This window comes from Mugil cephalus, chromosome 19 (genome assembly GCF_022458985.1).
Source record: "Mugil cephalus isolate CIBA_MC_2020 chromosome 19, CIBA_Mcephalus_1.1, whole genome shotgun sequence".
Taxonomy (NCBI): Eukaryota; Metazoa; Chordata; class Actinopteri; order Mugiliformes; family Mugilidae; genus Mugil; species Mugil cephalus.
In genome coordinates this window covers 19,808,909-19,831,943 of record NC_061788.1, presented here as the reverse complement: position 1 = coordinate 19,831,943, position 23,035 = coordinate 19,808,909, and the positions used below count along the sequence as shown (strand labels likewise).

Here is a 23,035-nt window from a genome sequence, read left to right as displayed (position 1 = left end):
TTAAGTGGTTAAATGGAGAGCACGTTGTTGTCCACATCCTAGAGGACTAGCAGTTTGATTCCCTGGCGGACCACATGTTCTGCTTGAGCAAGACACTGAAGTTGTCCAAAGTTGCTCCCAGTGCTGGCGCTGTTAAGTGAATGAGTGCTTGAGTGAATGAATGAGTAGATGTGTCATGGTGACTGTAAAGTGCTTTGAGTAGCTAAAAACTTTTATATAAATACAAGGCCATTTACCACTAGTAAGTTATCATAAAGAAGCATCAGTGGTTTCAAAAGCAGCTTATGGCATTAGACCAGAAAACACTGTAGTACTCCACTGTACTACCTTAAAATAGCCTTTTTCTTGTTTAGGCTGAAAGGACTTCAAGTCTTTGTGTTATATTCTGCCAGAAAGAGAAGTGTACTACATCACCTACTTGAAATAAAAACCAAGAAAGATAGTTAATGTTAGCTAAAGCTAGCCTTCGATGGAGCTAGCCTTGGCTAAAGCTGTTTTCTCTAATGTACTTTTTCAAGCTTGATTCAAGTGACAGAAAACATCAGTCCAAAATAGTCAACACTTTTGCCACCCATAAATAAGCCTGAACAGCTAAACTGTCTCCAACATAAATGAGACAAGCTGCCTTTTTATTCCACAAAAGCTCTTTTAGGAATTGGGTTGTACCCGTTCATTTCGTTTGTGCAAGTTATTTCATGTCAAGTTGATTTAACTGATTTAACTAATCTTCAGACTACTTAGGAACATCCAAAAGATGAGTTGTTAACTTGAAGTATTCATTTGAAGTGATGAGTTGGGTGATGGCACTACTCAGAGTACATTCTACACTGAATTAGCATTTTAGAGAAGCCATATTAGAATATATTTTTGACATGTCAAAGTAGACTAATCGTAGGTTTAATTGATAATCTCTGTTAAGGCCCTGCTCTATTTTACAAGGTCAGTGCCCTAGTATTATGCACACTGTCTCACTAGAATGACTCTGAAACATAAATAGAACAGGATCACAATTAATTTCTTAATGTGATGACATGTGCATATATATATATATATTCCTGTCTTTCTAGTCAGTTCCTCTGTGTTCTTTCTCCTTCCATGGTTTTCCTTGTTCTCAGAGTTTTTACTTCTTTTTGTCTTTTAGACTGAATGGATTACCCTGTCTTAACCTGCAGTGCTTCTTGTTGTCTTTGCTGTGAGTCTCTTTAATCTGACCTTTATCCAGCCTTGCTTACTTGTGTGTGTCCTACATTTGGGTCCTCCCAAATTCTGCCATTAGAAAAATACAATCCTAAGGTTCACACAACAGAGCATTTCAGTTAGTAGGTTTGTGAGGTCAAACTAATACCCAAACCAGTTCAATAAAAAATCAAAATCCATCAAACTAAGGCCTGTACATAAAGTAGCCCTCCTGCTCATTTGTAAGAAAGTTATTATTCCAAATGTGGTTATTGTTTCTCTGTTTTGAAAGTATTCCTTTCCTCAAGTATCTGAGTGTATGATCTAAACCCTTAACACAGTGAATAAAACTAGTGCTTGATGACAAACCCATGGCAGTGTTCAAACACTGGCACACCTACACTGTAAAAAAGAAATAAATCGGTAGAAATAATAGCAAAAAACAAAACGAAAAACAAAAAAACTGTCAAATAGCAACAGAAAATATGTAATTAAGTCTTTATGGGCGGCACAGAAGCTCTCTTGTATGGCCCTGCCTTTCCCTTTGTTTCTTGTCGCGTCGTTTTAGTCTCCATGTTTTAGTCACCATGTTTTAGTCACCTTGTCTTCCTCCCATGCTTTAGCCTCTATGTTTAGTTGTCTTCCCATGTTTTTGTCTGCCTTCATGATTCCTGATTCCATGATTTTTGTGTTTTGGATTTACCTGCCATCTCTACAGCGCTTTCTGTTTCTTCTTGTCATTAAATACTTTGGTGGAACTACTGCTTCATTCCCTATTGTCCTGCACTTGGCTCCTCACATCTCCTGCATACCGTGACTATATATATATAATGATGATGCTACATTATCTTACAACCAGTTTTCATGTAATAATGAGTTAAGGAATTCAATATCTAGTCTCCAGAAGAGAATGGAGCAAGTGTCTAAATCTTATACCAAACATTAATAATGAAATAACGGATGGAAGGTATGCAGATATTATGGAACAATCAACCAAGCTAAACTGTTTTCTTTGGTTGTACTGCCTAAAGGACCAAGAGATTTCCACTGGTTGACATTAATGATTTTTCAGCAACGATGACAAATTATTGCTAACATTAGAACATATAAGCTAAAACCTGCCCCTCCCATCCATCCCCATGCATTCATGCATTCAATCACACCTACAGTATGATTACAACTTGCGTGTTACATTTTAAACTTGGCCAGTCTCCAAACTCTTAGTCTCTTTTACAGCATTGCGCTTTGGGGCCTAAGCACGTGCTGAAACCACTACATCAACTGCTACTACAAGAAACAGCCGGGGCAGCAAGACATCCCGCTGGCTTCATTTATTCAGAACCCCACAGCAGTGGCTCAGTGATTTAATATAACAGTTATTATTCTAACGTGACATAATATATAACCCTGAGATCGATGACAGGCAGTATAATGTTATTTTTGGGCTTTAATGTATAGAGGGATAACTAATGATCAATCACAGTGTCCCATGTTGTGCTGTGCCAACACAAGAGGCCGTTTTGCAGATATTGATTTTTATTTTTTATTTATTTTTTGCTTCTCCACCGTGCGGTCCTGCATGCTTCCGAATAATAGATTTAGCCGGTTTCAGTGGCCCTGAGTCAATCACAGTGCTCTGCGTTTTCTCTGGCTCGGCTCTCTCCTTTTCAGAGATCCCATTCAGCTTGCAGCCATCCACGTTGAGAGCAGAGAGCGATGAATATGTTCTATTGCACTCGGCCTTTATTTTTAGGTTTGAGTAGACTTACAGATGGCCTACATAAAAATGAATAGGGCTTCATTTTAACAGCGGGCCGGAGAATTGGCTGGCGTGCCATTGTGTGGTCTCCATTATGGGAATACAGGGGAGTTCAGTAATACAGCCTGTCCCTCGCTGTCCGCTCACATGGCCAACATGATTTTCCATGATGGTTTCTGAAATGAGTTTGTCCTCGGGGTTTGCGGCTGCGCTGCCTCGCGGTCGAAGGTCAACAATTCTGAAGAGTGGGTGCGATTGTTTGGCTGCTGATATTACGCCTCGCGCCCCCAAAACGATTCATTTACCTCGGCCCCGTCGGCCCATTCCATCTGCTCCAGGCCTTCAGCTAAATTGAAGAGGACAGGAATAAAAAGTTTGAAGAGGAAGCGTTGAGAATTTAAGTGAAGATATTACGAAGGGGCTCTCCCTGTGAGATCAAATTAACATGAGCCTCATGAGACACTCTTATGACTGAGACGGCAGGAAAATTAATCAGGAAAATGAAGGGTTGCGAATTAGGAGGTGTCAAACTTGTAACCGTCTAGTCTGTTAAGTACGCTGGATATTCTGAGATTTGTGCTCAGTCTTGCATGTCAATTTAACCTCACTGACCGTGACTGCTTCCCTTAATCCCTGATTTATTTTATTCAAGAGCACATAACTACATCTTGAGAATTCCCATCCATCAGCTGTTCATTCACTGCTCCCCCGCTGGCTTTCCTCTAATACGAGGATCAGATGACATATTTTTGCCCTTTTGAGATGGAAACTAGGTTAGATTAAGCCATAAATTTTTGCTGGCAGAGGTCAATGTTCCACCTAACAATATCAACAACCACCGACGTTTCCATAATAACACATGACTGACAGTGGATCTGGAACACAAGGTGGTGAACATGGGTGCTCCCTTTCAAATTGCTTCCAAGATGTTGAGCATGTAGATGCCCAGCATGCTCATGACCTGAGAATCTGAAGGCGAAGGTCTTTCAGATTCTTGGTTATCCAAACCACTTGGATAAGTGGTTAAACGTCTTCAAGGAATGTCAAACAAGATGAGACAGGTTTGATTTTAAAGGCGGGAGATTGATTCACCTTGTGCAAATTGTGTCATTCTTTTTCACAGATTACTTTCCAGGTTTCCAGTGGCTAGGACTGTTGTCTTCCACAACAGTAGTAGTAGTAGTCCAAATTTCAAAAACCCAAAAGAAAATGTGAATTTTACCCTTTTTGTTGTTTAATATTTAACATGACTTTATATGGCCTGTTGGGATAAACCATTGCATTGTGTATTTAGATCATGTCCTCTCATTTTCTGTGCTTACATGGCCACTCTAAAAAATCAAAGGTGTAAGACCTCGAGAGACAAGGAAACCAAGGATGTTCGATAGAAAAATATTAGCTCTTAATGACATGGAGATGTGTAGATGTGATCTTGAAGCTAAGAGTAGGCAGAGCCTGGGAGCTGTGGGCTGACTTAAATGGACAGCTGATTATCCCAGCACAGATAGTTTCCAGGAGGGACAGAAACACACTGGTAGCTAAATAACGGGTTGTTCAAAACAGGCATTTCAAAGCATGAATAATGCTGAAATTGGTGTGGACACCCCCGTTGAAAATGTGGGGCCACGTTGGTAATCTTCATCCATTGAATGAAATCAGTTTTGGTGGAATAAATTACTTCTCTTAGATTTCTGGCAGATTAAATACAAATTAGTTTGAAGGATGTTGACCTCTTGGTCTGTACTTTATTTGTTTTTTGAGTATTGCTTCCCAGCTTTGGTATGCTCCTTGTATTTGTTTCCTTTTTGTCAAATTGTCTGTCCTCCATGTGTTTCAGACTACAGTCATCACCTTTTTGTTAATCTGCATCTGGCTCTGCATTTGAACTAAACACGACACACAACAGGACAGTAGCTACTGGATACTCCTGCTGATTTGCTGAGTGCAGCACGTTTTCGCCAGGTGGCAGGGTGCTGCATCATTTTAAGGCAGTGCAATACTTGGGTGGGATGTGATTATCTGATGACTGAATATTCTCCATGATACACTGCATAGCCAGTATGTATACAGCAAAACGTGTTGTGGTCCTGGAGGCAAGGGGAAAACAAGATTATATCAAAAATCTACAGGACATGGAGAAGAGTGGATATAAAACCAGCGATTAAATACTGTTGGTTAATGAATAAATAAAAGTTGTTTAGGCTGATCATAAATCAGGAAACCGGGAAGGGGGCTGGGGCACCACAGCCACAAGACACATTTGAACATTATCACACAAACAGAAACAAAGGAAAGAAAAACACTAAAACCACAAGTGATGACTGACAGTAATACAGTATGCTAGTGTTTCTGCAATTTCATTCAACAGAACCAAAGTGGTGTAGATTGTATCTCCAGATTTATCCCTGCTTGGTGTGAACATGGTATCAGTCAGAGCTCTGTGTAAGTCAGTTGTGTGTTCAACAACAAACTGTTAAAAGCCTTTGTCCAAGGATGGCTCTGTGCATGGAGGAGGTATTGTCATGTTGGAACAGAAGTCACACAAACTGTTGGCACACTGAAGGAAGCACGCCTTGTCTAATATACTGTGTATGGGTAAATATACTCTGAACAGCAGATCTCAAATTCCCAGCCCGACCATCCTTATCTCTCCTTCCAAGTTTCATGTCTCTCTCCACTGTCATTCAAGTAGAAGGTACAAAAGTCATAAACCAATTGAGGAATTAGCATCAAGTTTGGTGTTAGACTCTAAAAAAAGAAACTCTACAAAACCAGATGGATTTGAAAGGAAAGAAGAAGACGGCGACTAATGAGTCGTTCATGACAGTAAATTGCTTTGTTGTCACCACAGACATGACTGAAGGTATGTCATCTCTGAGCTGTTGTCTTTTGAATATAAGTGCTGATTCATTCAAGAAAAATAACTTTTTTGTTTTTGAAATTAGAAAAACCTAATTAGAGAATTAAGGTAAATTAACATTATGTTTCAGACCACAGAATAAATGTAAGGTTTGCATTTTTATTATACATATATATTTGTTTTCAGTAGTTTTTGTCCAGTTTTCTTCTCTGGTTTTTAAAATAACAGCTTGGAATTCCAAATAAAAAAAATGCACAGACACTCAAAGTGCTCAGAATTCCTCAGAATTGTACATGACCTTTTATTGCATAAATGAACCAGATATTGTGTTTTATGGTCATTATCGAAAAGGAGGTTTTAATCTCAATCATGTCTTTACCACATCTGGTAAACAATAGCGTAAGATGCCCAAATAAAGTCCATTTGGGAGCGTCCACATAATTCTTGCCTACCATGACCAAAGAACTCCTTTGTCAGTGCCCACTGATGTCAGTCAACACTTTATCTCCCCTTCCCCTGAGACCAAACAAAAAGCAACTAGCAGACTCCATTTCCTGCAGTGGACACTGTGTCAAGGTGGCAGGTTTCTTTGCAGCTACTCTAATGAAAGCGACGCTCTCTCAGGCCTCCTGCTGAGGCATCAACCGTGTGAGACGCGCTGCCGATACAGAACCTGACAGAAAACTGCTTCTGGGCCTTTACTGGTTTACAGAATATAATAGAGTGGGAATCCCACTCACCAGCCTCTTCTCGCTCTCACTCGGTCTGACTTGTGGTTTAATGCAGGATTACACATGGATGATCTGCTGGGAACACATGTGCAACACAGAAATGTCACACTGCTGTCTGTCTAATGGAATAGGTGTCTTCGGTGAGTCGTGTAGAAATGATCCCTTATGATGATGTCTGTCTCCAGCTGCTGTGGACAAAGTCTTGTAAGATAAACTTCAATCACTTTGTCTCAAAGGCTGATTATATCCTCCAGAGGCAACTAGATAACACACATTCATGAAGGCACACTGAAAACCACCAGTCACATAAGAACAGAGCAGGAAGTGGACATGTCCGACAGACATGTTTCCCTGTACCCAAAACACTGATAACAAGGGACTAGTTATCTGTGGGAAGTTGAGTTTGAGACATTCCCACAATCTGCTATTTGTCAACAGAAAGACAGACAAAATAATAGAATCTGCTCAGGGTTGAAGGAACAGGTGCAAACTGTTTACACTGGGTTCACATTTGAACAAATTAGCGGCATAATTCTGTAGATGGGAGAGGGCGTCTATCAATCAGTCAGTTGATGAGTTTCCATAACAACAGCAGACAGGAGCGGCAAATGGTCGGAACACCTAATATCTCAAGTGCAGGTGCAGTAAAATAATTGTGTTTGACTTCTACTTTTGCATAAAATTACGCCAAAAAATAATAATGAAATCTAAAACCTAATCTGTGATCTGCATCCAAAAGATATATTTTTTGTGGCAATTTGCAGTTAATTGGCAATGAATGGCAATGAATGCAACAGTCAGTGTATTTCTCTCAGTTCTTTCTTCCCAAAGTTGCCTGTACAGTAAAAACAAAAACAAAAACAAACAAACAAACAAAAAATAATAATAATAACAATCTCAGCATGTGAATGAGTGAAGTTTCAAATCTGGAGATTATCTTGAAACTGCACACTCACTTTATGTTACTGTACAGCTGCGTATATTTAAAAGTACAGTCCACAGATTTTTTTTTTTAAAGATTATTCTCAGTGTAGTGGTCTGGGACTTAGTTGAGTCAGGTATGGCCTCACTTTACTGAGCGTGTCAATATGTCCAGTGACTCGGTCAGAAGCGGAGTCAGCTCTGGTCATGTGATGCATTACACTGAGCAAAGGGGACAATTATGTGTTTAGTAATTAATTTGCCTTTGAAGCAGAAACAAATATTTTTTTGCATTTCTAGCTCTTATTATGCTGAATTTAGTTGTTAACTGATTAAATGAACAGATCACATGTTGACCTTCGTGTTCATTTGCCTACCGTAGTTTGGGTTCCTCATGCTCCAATTCCAGGTTGGTTCCCACATACCTTTGAAAAATATCTTCAATGTCTCACGGACAAGCTTTTCGATCCCTAATGATGTGACCATCTCGGATTGGACCATGTTTGCTAGCCTCTTCTATAAAGAACACTTTGATTCAGACGCCACACGTCTTCGTGTTCTTGTCTAGGTCTAATTCTGTTTGCGACAACACAGCCTGAGCGCTATGGAAAGACTCCTTGAAGCTGTCATTTCACATAAAAGCTTGGTTACAGACAGAGGGATGTAGAGAAAGGCTGGGAGTAAGTCAGAGAGTGAGAAATTGAAGCAGACAGCAGGAGAGGCAGAGCGGAGCGGGGAGCAAAAGAGCGTGTGAGACGAAGGCTCCCCCCGAAGCGCTGCACATTCCCGCAAGATTAATTGGAGCTGTTTCTGTTTTTGTTTTTTCAGTGCGCGAATTACCTCCAGATTATAGAAAAACAGCTGTTCGCTCACTTCCTCATTGGACTCCTGCGTGATTACACACAGAGTCGCAACCAAGACAAACATTCGGCGCTCGCTCGAGCTGCTCTGACGAGGCCTTCGCTCCTTATGCCGTTCTCTCGATTTAATAAAACAGATCAGACACGACAGTTACAACGACAAAGAAATATTTATTAAATCATTTTTTTTTGTTGTTTCTTTTAGTTAGTCATAGCTGCTCCAACACGTGTATTTACAAAGAAATGGCCTTTTTGTAGAAAAGTCTAGTGAGGGGTTGAGCAGAAAACAGACAGAGTAGTTCAGATGAGTACAGGAGAAGATGGGACTCATATAGGCACAAGGTACAGTTACTACAATGTTAAAAGAAATGTGCAGTTTCGTGGCACATCCATTTCTAGTTGGGGGGGAAAAAGCACAGTTGTGGCCATAGTTAGAAAAGTTTCCCACTGCTAGATGCACTGACAAAAGCACACATCCGGTTTTAAGATACAGAGGATGAGGAACAGACGCCGCAAACCAGGGACACGGTGGTGTTAGCTTCAGGCTACGTGGTACCAACGCTGGGTGAAGATGTCCTTAGTCCCTGTTACCAGTCCTCCTTGCGGCAGAGTTCGTTCAAAAACACATGAAACATCACAATTCGATGCAGAAAACAGACTTTCTTCCTCTGCCGCAAACACACCGAGCTTTTTCACGCCAACGGAAAGTCAATCGTGTCGGCCGTCGTTACAGTGATCGGAACCACAGCTCGGCCCGAAACAGCTGGAGGTGAAGATAAGCAGAACTCCACAACAGAAAAATAAAGAACATCCTGCACCGTAAAGACACTTTGGATGCAACAATACAATAAACGAGACCAGTTGTTGTTGTTTTTTTTGTGTGTGTGTGTTTTTTTTTAAAAAAAAGGAAAGGAAACACAGATCCATCTGTTCTTTCTTCAGGCCCTTTTGAGTCATGATTGTAACCCAGCCATACTGCTTGTTTGATATGTGCCACGTTTGCAGATGCAATGTTGATCCTGTTTATTTTTTTTTCCTGTTTCATATAAAAGACATACAAAATGAAATTCAGCATTTATCGTATCAAACCTTTTTTTTTTTCTTGCTAAGAACATTAATGTGTCAGTTAAATCGCCCTTCGAAAGAGGTGTGGCTGGGGGGAAAGCAGAAAGAACCTAACACTGTATGTTACAAGGGACTAACTACTGGATACACAGTATCCACAAAATTAATAGTTCTTTTGTTTCTCAATGTCGTGTGGCTGTTAGGCGAGGATATCGGTGGACTATTAATGATGGCTGAGTTAACATGTACAGAGGCCGATGGGCGTCAGGTGTCAAGATTTAAAAATCCCTATTTCAGAAGCGCAAACGAACAAAACGTCACCTCAGATGAGGAATTTGTGGGCTACGTCATCTCTGCAAACTTAAAGTGTAATGTTATTACCCTCGGAGCTCCTCTCCTTGCACTCCCAGCTTGGATTTAATGACATTTCTTTTTTTCATATATATATATTTCACACTGAGACAAGTGAAACACCGCTGGGGCAAAAGGAGCAAGTAAAGTAATCAGAGATCGTTTAATGCAAAGCTACTCAGAGTAATGAATTCATGCTGAGTCAGAAGTGATCCTTACTGAGGCTACTGAGGGAAGCTGATGATTTTACTGTTGCCACATAAAAAGAAGTCTTTTAACTAGAAGGATGTACTTTTTAAAAAGAGGAATGAGGCGCACTTCACACGTCACAGATTTCACGCCCTGTCTTCAACGTACCTAAAAATATGGAGGTGTGGAATTTGCATTTGCCAAGCAGGGAAAATATAGCCAATAGCTAAGATGGCACGGCCCTGTATGATACATGTTCCTCTCTGACCCAGCCCTGTCTCTGTACAGTGATGCAGTATTAGGACTTAATAAATTTATAATAAATTATAATAAATTTATTCCATAATATTCTGCTCATTAGATTACTCTGATCTCATTGTATCCTTACACTATTACTCTGTGTGACTTTATGCATTATATTCAGGTGTTTTAATAAAACTACAACTCTACTCTCATGTTGCCAGGTTAAAACGCTGTTTATTCTTGTCGAATGGCTTTTTCAAATAAAAAGTTTTCCCTAAATGACTAAATGTGATGTAACATTTCCCCTAAAATGAGTAGTTTTAACATTTGTTTCTCACATTCCTAAATTGTTACTACAATTCCCTTTTTAATTCTAATATTCCTTTAAGGTTTTGATCTCATTATTAATTTTATTTTCATCAACAGTGGTCCTAATATTACTTCACACTGGTTTTCAGTTTTAAAATTACCAGGGCTATTTTTTAATTTGAGTGAAAATGAATCCTTATCACACCTTACTGCTGGAAGAAGGACAAAAAAAGAGCAGAGTATCGATCTTAGCAGGAGTACTACAAAGCTTCACATGTCTACCCTTCTCCTCCTCTTTCCCCTCTTAGTTTCAGTTTGCCACGAGAGAACAGGACACCTCACTCTGTCTGTTCCCATCTCCCCTGGTGGTCGATTTTTCATTCCAGAAATAGCCGGTATGAGGGTGCCCCCGGTATAGTTTCTGTACAGACGCCACTTCACACGACATCAGAGAGAGCAAACCGCCCCATGTGCCACGCTACCACCTGTCTCGCAACTCGCTCACCGTCTCGCTGAAAGGTCTTTTAACCACGGAAAACTTTTGCTTTATTCAAGGAGGACAATCCCTCTTTTTTTACCACATGTTAGGCATGGACACATCCCTGAACTTTGTAGAAAATTTGCCTCTATTTACAATTGTCGTGTGTTATGACAGTGATCCACAAAAACAATAGTGTATCAGTAAAACTACATTTGTGACATTTGTTAATGACAGATTTCAAACACAAATATTCTACGATTTCTACACCCTGATAGCACATCAGTCTCTTTTTTTTTTTTCCTTTCAGGACTGTGTTAAAATAATAAAAACTATCATGGGCAACCAGTCCAAGCAAACTTATTTTTTTTCTTTAAATCAAATGAACGGTGTGTAATATGAACTAATTTAATGGGTATTTGTTTTTTATTGCCTTTCTACTGTACTTACAGACTAAACTGAAAAAGAAAAAAAAAGCACAAGGACTTCACAATAAATAGGAAAATACATTTCGCCTGGCAAAATACCATATCAACTTCTACGCTCCGTTCAAATATTTTACTGTACACCCGTGTTGGCTGCTACAATTGTATTACGTGATTCATTTAAAAAAAAGAAAGAAAAAAAAAAACACAAATACATTAATCGATCATTAACTCGCCCCTATCCGAACACTAAAAGATGAGTGCTTCTTCAAATTTTCTCTCAACGAGTGTCTTCCACAGTCTCAGATGATGCATTCTTTTTAACCTGAGAGGAAGGTTAAGTCATCGAAGTCCCGCCCCTTGCCCCCCCACACGTCCTAGCAACAGTCGCCCAGCAACGGCATCCTTTCTTGTTTTCCTTCCTGCTGGCCAGCACGTGATGTGTCGCGCTTGTCTTGGAACCTCTCCCGCTTGGAGGTGAGATTAAATCATGTTAATGTCGGGGGTTATGTGATGTTCCTGAACACAAAAAAAAAAAAATGGTAAGGTCTGTAAACTTTTGAGGGATCCTGTTGTGCTTGTTGGAGCCAAGGATTGTGTAGATTGTGTTCTCTGGGTTTATATGTTTAAAAGCATATTTGTGTGCTCGTCTTAAACACAAATAAGTGGCCTAATATCTGCACACTGTGAATGGTGGCGAGGCAGACAGGTAAGAGACGCATTGACCTTGGGGTGCCTCGGCCATCGGCGCCTGCCGGAGAGTCAGGAATCACACTGGTTGGCATTTTACAAAGTCAAAAAGCAACAAAGGCTTCAGCGTCGAAGTCCTTTCCTCTCTCCTTTCACGTGGAGAGATTGTCAGTGTTTTTGTTCTTTTATTTATTTTTTTCTTCAAAAAAAAGTGCTCCTTGAGGGGAGGGGTAGCAGGGTGGAGTGGCCTGTGGTCCAATCAGGACAGTCAATTCCTGGGGAGAATTTCAGCGACTGGGCGCTATAAAGACAAGATGGCGGCTAGGAGCATGAGGGAAAAGCTGAGCAGGAGGAGTGAAGTCTGGTGCCGACCGGCAGAGTTCACGTCCCTTCTCGCCGGCTCTGGTGACTCATGACTGATGCCGTCTGATGAGGGGGAGAGAAAAATTAGGATCATTAGCAGCAGACTGCAAACAAAACTTAGCAAAAAGCCAATATTATTTCTTGGTTGTACATGGTGACTCCCTTGAATCTTGCAGTCACATTCAGGCACTAACTCTGTATAAAGATGGATAGCTTTTTGCGGAAAACTGTAAAATCATAGAGTGCAGGGGAAGCTGAGGAAGATGTTGTCGAGTAAGACGACACCATGAGACTCAAAGTGGCCGCTCCCTTAATTATGCATAAATATAAAGTAATTTACACAATTGACTTCAGTAAACATTTAGCCCTTCTGCAGTTGTCATGAAAGAAGAAATTAGCTTAGAAGAAGAAGAAATTAGACACAAACACTTTTATGTGTTGGGCATTTTAACAGAAAGGTCTCTGGATTGACTCACTTCTGGAGCCATTCAAGGCACTACAGCCACTTCAATTGAAGAGGCCCCGCCTTTAAATATCAATTTGTCATTTTTAAACATAGACTGTATATAAACATGGAGAATGCATCCCTTCTTCCTTGCATTAGCCAAACTGATGCTATTTTTTCCTACTCTCAGGGTCCTATGGGAACACTTTACAGAGCGGGCGGCATGACTTGTGGTCATCCTTAAACAACAACAACAACAAACTTAAACAAAAACTTAAACAAAACTAATGTAGCTGCATCATATTAACTATCTAAAATGACAGAAACTATCCTTGAAAAAAAAAAAAAAACATTTAGCATGTTCTTTAGTGTTATGGTTTAAGTCCCATCCACTAACATGAAGGAGGTGGAGCTTATGACCTATACTACAGCCAATCACCAGGGGGAGCTCTACTTGCTTTGGCTTCATCCATTTTTATATTAACTGTGTTTTATTTTAATGAGTTAAAAATACATTTTTTTAAGTAGTTAGCACTAAATATATCCAGGCTACTTTTATCCTCTTGCTTCCAGGCCATTTGCTATGCTAGGCTAAGCTAACAGGCTAGTAGCAGCAGCTTCCTATTTAACTGATATTTGGGAAGATGATGTTATTCATGCTTAACCCTTGACAAAAATATCTATTTAATTACCCGTGTTTCTTTATTAGCTGATAAAGGACAAGGGCTGTATACCGGGAATTAATGAAAAGAAGATGCAATTCACCCAGCTACAACTACAAGGACCTAGCTGATTGATAGTAGGCCAAACCTGATTGAAATTAAATACATAGTATGAAATTAAGCCTTGTCATTTTATTTATTTTAAATATTATTATTTCAACCAATGTGTAATTTCAACTAGCAGATTTATATTCAGAATAATCTATCCTGATTCCATATTGTTCTGCCTCTACTGCGCACGCAAACATTACAGACTACATTCCCACCAACCTCTGGGTTCTAGGGAGTTGTGATTGTTGTCCTCAAAATCGACCCCTTCCTGCGTGCTCCCGGAGTTTTTCACACAATTGTCTTTGAAAAACAAAGAGGACAGAGGAGATGTGAAGATTAGACAAGTCAAACGTCACTCGTCCACGTGCTGATTGCAAGCTGGTGAACAACAGAATAGAAGACTGGGCAGAGCAGACACAACAATCCGTGACTCACTTTGAGGTCTGACGAAGACTTTGAGTCGAAGGCAGCTCCTCCTTCCTTTTTCGTCAGTGATGGAGGCTGTGGACACATTGCAAAGAGTTAGGAAACAATAAAACTTCAAACACATTGCATTCACTCGTACAGCACGTACAGTACTAAAATACCTTTGCCCATTAGTTCTTACTGAATCTGGTCTTTCAAGTTCTACCCTAACCCTAACTCTAATGCCACTCCTAAAGAGAAGTATGGGCACATGTTGTGAACTCATCTTGAATTGGATTCCACCTGTACATTCCTTCTACAGTCTGTGTGTCTATTAATATATGAAGGTTATGTCATTCATTCCACAGTACAAAATTGAATCTTGCCTTTTCTCTTTGTCTTTAGCCAAGAGTCTTTGTGGGTATTACATTTTGTTTGATTTACGTTTGGCTTCTTTTGTTATGTGGAAAAAAAAAAGTTTCTGTAAAAATATCAAAGTTTCCTATGGTTTGCTATGTTGTATGAAAACCACTGTCAGATACTCTGACAAAATGTGACAACTTCCTGTTCTGAACAGTTCTGATAGGACCTTCCACGACCACCTCAACCGTTTCTAAAAAGGCAATTTCATCAGCTTCTCCCTTTAAATACAGAAATACAGTCCGAAAGGCTGTATTTCTGTATTTCTGTGTGTGAACCTCCTCTTACTCATCCTGATGTAAAAGCATTCACATTTTATATCGATGTCACCCTCGTATTTCCAAGTCTAATTTGGCCACTGGCATTAGTCGTTTCTGCAGATGTGTGGGATACTGTGGCGCTCGCCTACAAAATCTCATTTCCTCTATTTCCTGACGCTGAAAGACAAAAATTAAAAGTGTTTTTTTTTTTGTTTTGTTTTTTTGGAGGGGGGTGAGGGTTGTGATTGTTTTGCTTTAGTGATACTGCACACGTGTTTTTATTTTTTGTCTGTTCTTATCTTCATCCCACAGTACATTTTATTCTGACTTCTCCTCACGCGTTCCAACATTGTGACATCTGTCTTTTCCTGTTGCCCATCAAGTGTCTCAAACTGCTCTTGAACTGACCACAAAATCACACACTACCCTGAAACTCTGTGTCAAGCACGTGTACATTCATTTATGTGTGCCGTGCTTTTCCCCAAGTGTGTACATCTGTGTATGGACGTGTCCGGGCTCTGTCTCCAGACACTATCGCCCAGACGCTCCGTGTGATGGATTCTGGCCCAGCGGTAAATTCCTGATAAAAGTAAACCATGTCAGTGTTTCCACTGCTGCACATGACGCAGGCTCTTATTTCAAAAGGAACTTTATCAGATGCCGTGCGGCTGTGACAGGAGATAGAAATCATCTTTAAAGTTTACCATGAGAGGAATATTGGAAGTGGAGCGGCAGAGGGAGGAAATAAACGAGGGAGAAACGCTGTCAATCACGCTGCTTCTGTCTGTGTCAGCGGGTATCGAGTAACTTACACCGCGACGGTGGCTGGAGCGGCTCTGAACTCAACTCAACTCAACTGGCCTAACTCTGGCTGCGTCGTTCTTTGTCTGTGTCTCATGCTCTTTTTATCTGAGTTTCCTTGGCTATCGTTATCGCCCTCTGATTTTTTTCTTACCCCTAACAAAAAGGGCAGTTTGCACGGAACGTCTAGACAATAAAAACACTGTTCCAAAATCCCATCCAAAACATTTTATGCATCTGACGAAGTGATTAGGTTGAGGGCAGAAACTAAGAATCCCTTATTAGCCTCCTGATCATATCCCGGTTAAATGATCCATTTAATCTCGTAAAAATGGTAAATGTCCTTCAAGAGTTCCTACAGTTCCAGTTCCTCCTTCAAATTATTGCTTGACTGACAGTCCGAGGCCAAAGAAATGACATTTACCAAAATCCAAAACACAAGAGCAATCAGAACGAGCAGCCGATCTGCGCACTGAAGCAATTGTAAAACACAAAAAACTGCACTCTTTTCTTTTACAGAGACTAAGGATTTTTTTCCCCCGGTCACTAAATCTGAAAGAAAGACACATTAGACTGCAGGAAACCATAGCAACAACATAAACACTTGACCCTACATTGCCAGTGAATTCAGTGCTAAAACAGACACCGATTACAGTAACTAAATATCTCAGATAGCAACGAACTTACATTGTATTTATCTGACAAACAGGCTGTTGTCCTAATTTTCATGAATAACTTATTGGAAAAAAAAGAATGAACTGCAGAGCATGCTTTTAGTCTAATAGACATTGTAGAGATGGAGATTTTGATGGATGCTTGCTGCTAAGATCAGCGGAAATGTCCAAAATGTGCAAAAGTCTGAATTTGCATAGTGTCACAAGACAGATTTGGTGGCCAATCAGAGTCACAAGTGAACAAAAAGCGATGTATCTAGGCAGCTGTACCTGTGCTACAAAAACAGCTGCAGTTGTGGTATTATTGGCAAATTTGTAAAAACTTAAAAAAACGTAACGTACGTAAAAAAAAATCTGAATTGAGAAGGATGAAACACTGCTCCTTTGTGTGCAGTACGCAGTTTGAATAATTCTGAACGCACCTCAAGCACTCATGAACATTGTGTTGGGGACAATGTGTTGCTCTCATATGGTATTTTTTTTTTAAGGTAGAAACTTAATAAATTGTTCTAGTTGCAGAGCTACTGAAGAATCTTTTCTTCCTTCCTTCTGTTTTTCTTCTGTTTCTCCTTCCCACGCTTCCTTTTTCTCTGACATTGTGTCACACTATCTTCTTCCCATCTCACTTTCTCACCCCCTCTCTATGCCCCCAGCCTCCCCACCCCCCATACCACCATCCCTCTGCAGATTCCAGCACACACGCAATTACACAACTGTCTCTCTTCCTTTCTCTCGTGTCTGCCACCGAGGTCAGAGTCTGGGTTTTCTATCCCCGAGCAAAACGCAGCCGTGCTTCTGCGCGACTGTAACTCCAGCTCTTCTTGCAACCCTAGACACCAGCGTCAGTCAGGTCATCCGTACGCTGCCTCACCATGGACACGGGTCGGCGGTAAACATCCCGGTCACACGCTCAGACACACTTTTACACATTCGGTCATGTGCCGCGGCGGCTCGTAATCATTGTGATTGCACCGTCGACGCTGGCAGCACAGATCGCAGATCACAGGCTGGGATGCCATGTAAGGCCAGGCTTTGGTGTGACTGTGAGAAGAATTAGGCGGATCCCGATATAAATACTGCGGGATCAGATGTTTTCCTTGCGGTGATCGGTTTATCTTGGGGAACAAAGCCTTTTGTCTTCGCTGCAGCCGTGAGAAGCCGAAGGGGAGCTGTTGAGGCGCAGTGCTGCCGGGGTTCATGTCATTATGGATGTAGATCTGCGCTGGCTGTACGGAGCGGGGCTCGGGCGTTTGAAGCACGGAGGCTTTACGGAGAGACAGTCATCTCCCTCACACAAGGAAAGCCAGACTCTCAACTGTCTCCTCTGAAAATTGGATTTCTATCCCCCGAGATTAAGATCAGGCTTCCCCTGCTCCACCGCGGCTCTATAAGAAAAACATGCCGCCCTCTGAGGTTAGGAGAAGCCCGCAGCTCAGACCTCTTCGTCATCTCGGTGACCTCTGACCTTCTGGGACTATACTGATCTCACACCAGGGCAGCTTTCCCTGAGCAGTCAGTCTGTCTGTCTGCCATAAATTTGGCCCATATCCAGCTGCAGGTGTCATCCATTTGACGTGTCCCCGCCCCCTCTGTCCCTCTCCCCCTCTCTCTCTCCCTCGCCTGGGGGCAAATGACGATCACCGGAGAGGAGGACAAAGGAGTGTCTGTCTTCATTGAGACAAGCAGACATGAGACCCCCCTCCAATATGTCATTTACATGCCCACTTAACAGATTCTCAGGACATATTATATGTTCAACACTGGTATTAACTGTCGGCTATTGTTGCAATTTGACCTGATGCAGCAGCTGATAAAACATAGCTTACTGTAACAAAGGCAGCTTTTTAGAATCTGGGGAAAAAGACAAGAATCCCTCTGGAAAAATACGCTCCGAGGGTAAACAGCAATAACTATGTCTTACTGGAATTGGTATAAATTCAAGTACTCATGTGACTCATTTGAAAGACAGCGGAGGGTCCGTTTTATGTTCCTGTTGGGCAGCGTGACACGTCACACAAATATGAACACTTACGTCGAAAAAAAAGTTAGACACCTTTAATTGCCAAGCATGAAGCTGTGTTGACGTGTTGCTAAAAGCAAACTAAAAACTGAAAAGTCCTGCATCCATAGGTGGATGTTTCCAGTGAAATAGCCCTTAACTGCTTCTACTACCAAACACCAAACCGCAGGCAAACACAGAGAAATGACTAACATGATTCCAGTGGAACAGCATTTACAAGATATGGGACAGATATTTCCCCATGGGCTTAGTGGAGAAACCAAAATTATAGCTAAAAGGAGAGCGAGTATTGAAGTTACATGGGTTCAGATTGATATTAATTTTGCTCTGTCTATTCAAAGGGTTAAAGTAAATGTTATGTTTTAGTGGGAGAAATCTTTGAATCTGTTTATGTTGGATCCATTTCACTGGAGATTGATTCATCAGCTGTTGTGCCAATATAAGATTTTTATTTAGCTAAAGCACCTCACTTCTTTCCACAGCATAAATATATAGCCACTGCCTAACTTGAAAAACATAAAAGAATACTTCTGAAACCAGCACCTTCTGTCTTCAGAATTCTGAGAGAACAAATATCTATATGTGACATGATCCCACTATAAAGCCTTGCTACATTCCTGGAGGTCTTTGTCATTTGTTATTTCATCACATGCTCACAACCCATGTTCAAGGAGGTAAAAAAACAAGGATCTGATGGATGAGACATCAATCTGAGTCAGCAAGAGATAGTCCATATGGCCTGAAACTGCTTGAAGCCAAATGGATAGTTTCTCTCTCTGTCTTTATTTCTCTGTCTCTATCTCTGTCTCCCTGGATGATCAATCACCATCAAAGTCTAAAAAAACCTCCCCGCTCAGATCCACGTGAACTGAACAAATGGATAAAAACTAGGCAACCCATGATTTTTCTCATCGACATCCAAGGAATTACAACATCAACATTTCCTTGGCACGGCTATAAGTGGACCACAATTTCCCTAAACAACACAGTTTTCTGCAATGGAGTCAAGCAGGCTCGCCAACTGAGACGGAGATCTAACAGAAACATATGGTGACGGGTAATATATCACAATGCAAAATATTACAAAGAAGCAGGCTGAGATTCGACTGAAGTCTCAGAAGGACGCTCGTGCGATTCCAGGTGCTCGCTTGGAGAGAAAATAAGTGAGGAAAGAAGAAAAGTATCTAACTTAAACGTCGGATTTTTAGCCTGCGTATGTCAGAGGGTTAAATGAGCTGCCTGCCCAGCAGATACAAAGACTTTGAGATCGATCAGATGAGCATAAATCCTCATTTTTCGGGCAGCTTTAACAGATACACCTGCTCTGGATCTGGGGACATGGTTTCAAAGCTGCACCAGAACTATTCTTTCCTTTGTTTTAACGCCACAATGTCTTACTATTGACTCGTCTACCTTCGCTGGGTCCTGGGTCCTGTTAATGCCGGTTAGAGCTTGCCTGACCACAAGTGTCGGCTCAATACCTCAAATCTAACAGGGGAGCACTGTGTCTCGTTTAGTCCATCTTTTGAGCCCCTGCAGGGCACTGACTTCACTTATAAAAACATGACTTCCCGGGCTGCTTATTTTCCAGAATCTTCTCATGAGGAGGGGAAAGCTGAGCTCAGCCAGTCAGGCAACTCCTCAACAGTTCAGACATTTTTCAAGGGTTTGTATAACTGAATCTGAACTTTGTTACTTTCTTTTTGTACTATTCTAAGATAGTAATATCATCACACTCATATTGTTCGTGGTTAGCATACTGTGTTTGTACTGTATGTTTCATCACTGATACGATATCTATCTAACCTTGAGAAAGATTTTTTTTCACTGAACAAAAGAAGCCAAAGTTTGGAAATGATTAATGTTGCTTGAACGACTGGTCCAATGTGGAAACATTTTACCATCTTCAAGCACCTAACAGTTTCTGATAAAATGAGATATGGGCATACTCACAAATATAGTAATACTCTCTGCCAGGGCGGAACTCAAAGCCCAAAGAGAAGGGTGTAAAAAGCTGGAATTTCTCAGAGAACTTAAGCGGTCCGTTCGGCGACAGAGGCCTGTTGCACTCCCAGCGTTTGAAGCCCTTGGCGGTGTGGTCGCAGGAGCTGTAGCCATCGTAGTTCACCATGTAGAGGACGTAGCGTTCGGCCCGGTCGTCGGAAACCGGGCTGATGTAGTGCGGACAGTAGACGTCAAGGTAGTCATTGATGCAGACGTCAATGTGGTAATCGCCTCGGTAAAACCTAGAGACAAAAGGACATAGGAGAAACAGGCTATGAATACATCCCATATGTTTAGTGTTGAAAATATATCAGAATTACGCTAATGAAGTTTTTAAGCAAACTGAATGGCACCAATTTTCAGTCCTTGTTTCTGTGACTTAAAGGTCCAGTGGACACCACTAGTAGTGCTTTAGAGAAATATTTTTAAGTGTGGGTGCCTATTTTGTTCTGGATCTTTGGTTACTATGACGTACATGTCAGGTATACTTTATGTGCATCGCATTCCCATTTATCCCCAAATGTTTTGTAAGTAACGCACACATTTTGGTGATAAACAATGAATCTCAACAAAAATGCCAAACTCACAAAACCGAAACCGTCGATTCAAATCTCACTTGACTCCAAACATGTTGAAAGATACGGGACTTAAGTCGCATTTACAACAAAGAAGCATAGACTGCTGAATTTAATTGTGTTTATATTAAACTCTGAGGGGAGGTTTTGTGTCAGCGATAATACTAACATACTTATTCTATTACTGGTTAAGATAATGACTTTGCTTGTGTTTACATGCAAAAACAATTCCCACAGCAGCAAACTGTGATCACTGGTCTTGACCTTTCTAATGATTTATTTACCTAACGAAGATGCGCTGAGCGTGCATGCTCCCTGCAGCAGCCCGCGTTATGTTGTGTTCATATTTAACATTCAAATCCCCTGGAGCTGTGCTTTGCTAAAGGGTACATCAGGAGCATCTGTGTAAGTGTGCAGGAAGTTACTCATTGATTTGTTCGGGGAGTCTCTTGCCATCATGTTCGCTGATGATGCCCTCTTCAATATGCGTCATGAATACTCCAAAACTTGGTAACAAGAAATTATCTCAGCAGGGCGAACACTGATACCACACAAGCTCGGAAACTGAAGCCGGCGTGTGAAAGATGCATCCAGGCAATGGTTGCTCTGGTTTTGTTTACGACATCTCATAATGTCAGTCTCAATCATCCAGAGCTCTTGTGACACTCAAGTGAGTCCCAATGTAACACACCCGCCTCAGCAGAAAACTCTCATGACGAACACAAGTCAGTCCTAAGCCATATATCACTGTTAGTGCTCAGCAGCGATGACTTATGCTGGTGCTGAAATTAAAGTCCCTTAGCGTTACAGAGCTAATCCCCTGGTTAGCATGTGCCTTTAGCAGCTTTAAGAGGATCCCTCTGTAGAATGAGATTTTCATTAGCCCAATATGACAGCTTGATGTAGGAGCCCCATGTGGAATCTTTGAGTCTGGGAAAATGAGGCCTGTTCACAAGTGTTGCCTTGAAGCAGCCCCGAGATGTTTTTCGCCCGGTGTTTACTGTAAACTGAGTGGACAGAAGAAGGAGGGAAAAAAGTGCAAAGGCGAGATATGCCAGGTATTCATTCCTGAGGAGAGTGATTGGAAACGCATATTCCCATTGGCGCCGTATAAGGTTGCGTTTCTGAGGCTTTTAGCGGAGACAGATTAGGCTAGGACAGCCGGCTGGTTATGTCTGTATAGCTGCTAATGGCCCGCGGTTCAGTATCACTGACATACTGCGGATGTCTTCAATGCTCCACCTCTGTTCATTGACACAGTGATAGCAGTCAGGGGACACAGGGCCAGAGACCGTGTTGGAGCACGCAGCAGGCTGATGATCCGATACGGATGAACCTGGCTGGGCGCCGCAGGGGGGGTGGGGGGGGGGGCTCTGCCCTGACTCCACTTTGCTGGCCACAGATCAGATCTAGCGCCTACTCCTGCTCCTGGCCGAGGGAACTGAAGTAACAATCAGCTGATCTGGAGCCAGGTGAGACAGAGAGGGATGGGTTGCACCGCAGCTGTTGCTGCCGACACGAACATGTTAGGGAGGCATGAGTAGCACAAATGGAGGTGTGTGCTCAGCGTGGCTTGCTGGGCGTATCAGGTTGTCGTTACACAGATTGTAAATGTGCTGCAGGATTAGTGGCCATCCTACTGGGTTTGCAACGGCCAACAACGAGTGTGTGTGTGTGTGTTTGCATGGTAGCAGGCTGCGTGGGTGTCTTGTGGCATTGTCAGCCATATTCTAATCTTTTTCTCTCTCTAATTATAGTCTGGTCAAATGTGAAACCAAAGCCCTTGTTTTCTCTTTCAGTTTATTTCCCCCTCCAGCACCAGCTGAGCGCTTTGGCTCCAGGCAAGCACAGCATGGCCTTCCATCGCCTCAGTTTCAGAGTAGCTTGCTGATATTATGACTACCAGGGGTCAGTCGTCTCTGCAGTATCATGTCCCTAGCAAGGAGCACCGTGGGATAGCCTGCTTTATCCAACTGTGTCTTTACTGAGTTGTAAATGTTAGAGTCGGCCTTGTAAGTGTCAGTGGCTGTCAATCAAATTCAATTCGGGAGTAACAGCTAAGATTAGCCAGGATTAAGTTGAGCTTCTAACTAGCACCTTTGTGAGAGAGGTGAGAAAAAAAGGTTTGCAAAATTGATGACGGACATGCTCAGTTGTGGTTATTTGTACCTCTGGGTTTTGACATCATTTACTTCTAGAGTCAACGGGCACTGTGGAATCAGTCTCCAGTGACTGATT

General features: G+C 41.6%; 1 protein-coding gene across 1 annotated transcript in view; it reads right to left on the bottom strand.

The window, feature by feature from the left end:
- Positions 1 to 8,458: 8,458 nt before the first annotated feature.
- Positions 8,459 to 23,035, bottom strand: part of LOC124996469 (ephrin-A5b-like) — a 70,546-nt gene continuing 55,969 nt past the window's right edge. The window contains exons 2-5 of the mRNA XM_047569521.1: positions 20,172 to 20,464; positions 14,074 to 14,139; positions 13,858 to 13,938; positions 8,459 to 12,483 (exon numbers count right to left, since the gene is read on the bottom strand). Of these exons, the coding sequence (XP_047425477.1) occupies positions 12,359 to 12,483; positions 13,858 to 13,938; positions 14,074 to 14,139; positions 20,172 to 20,464 (565 nt within the window). The 3' untranslated portion in view covers positions 8,459 to 12,358. The remainder of the gene's footprint in view (positions 12,484 to 13,857; positions 13,939 to 14,073; positions 14,140 to 20,171; positions 20,465 to 23,035) is intronic.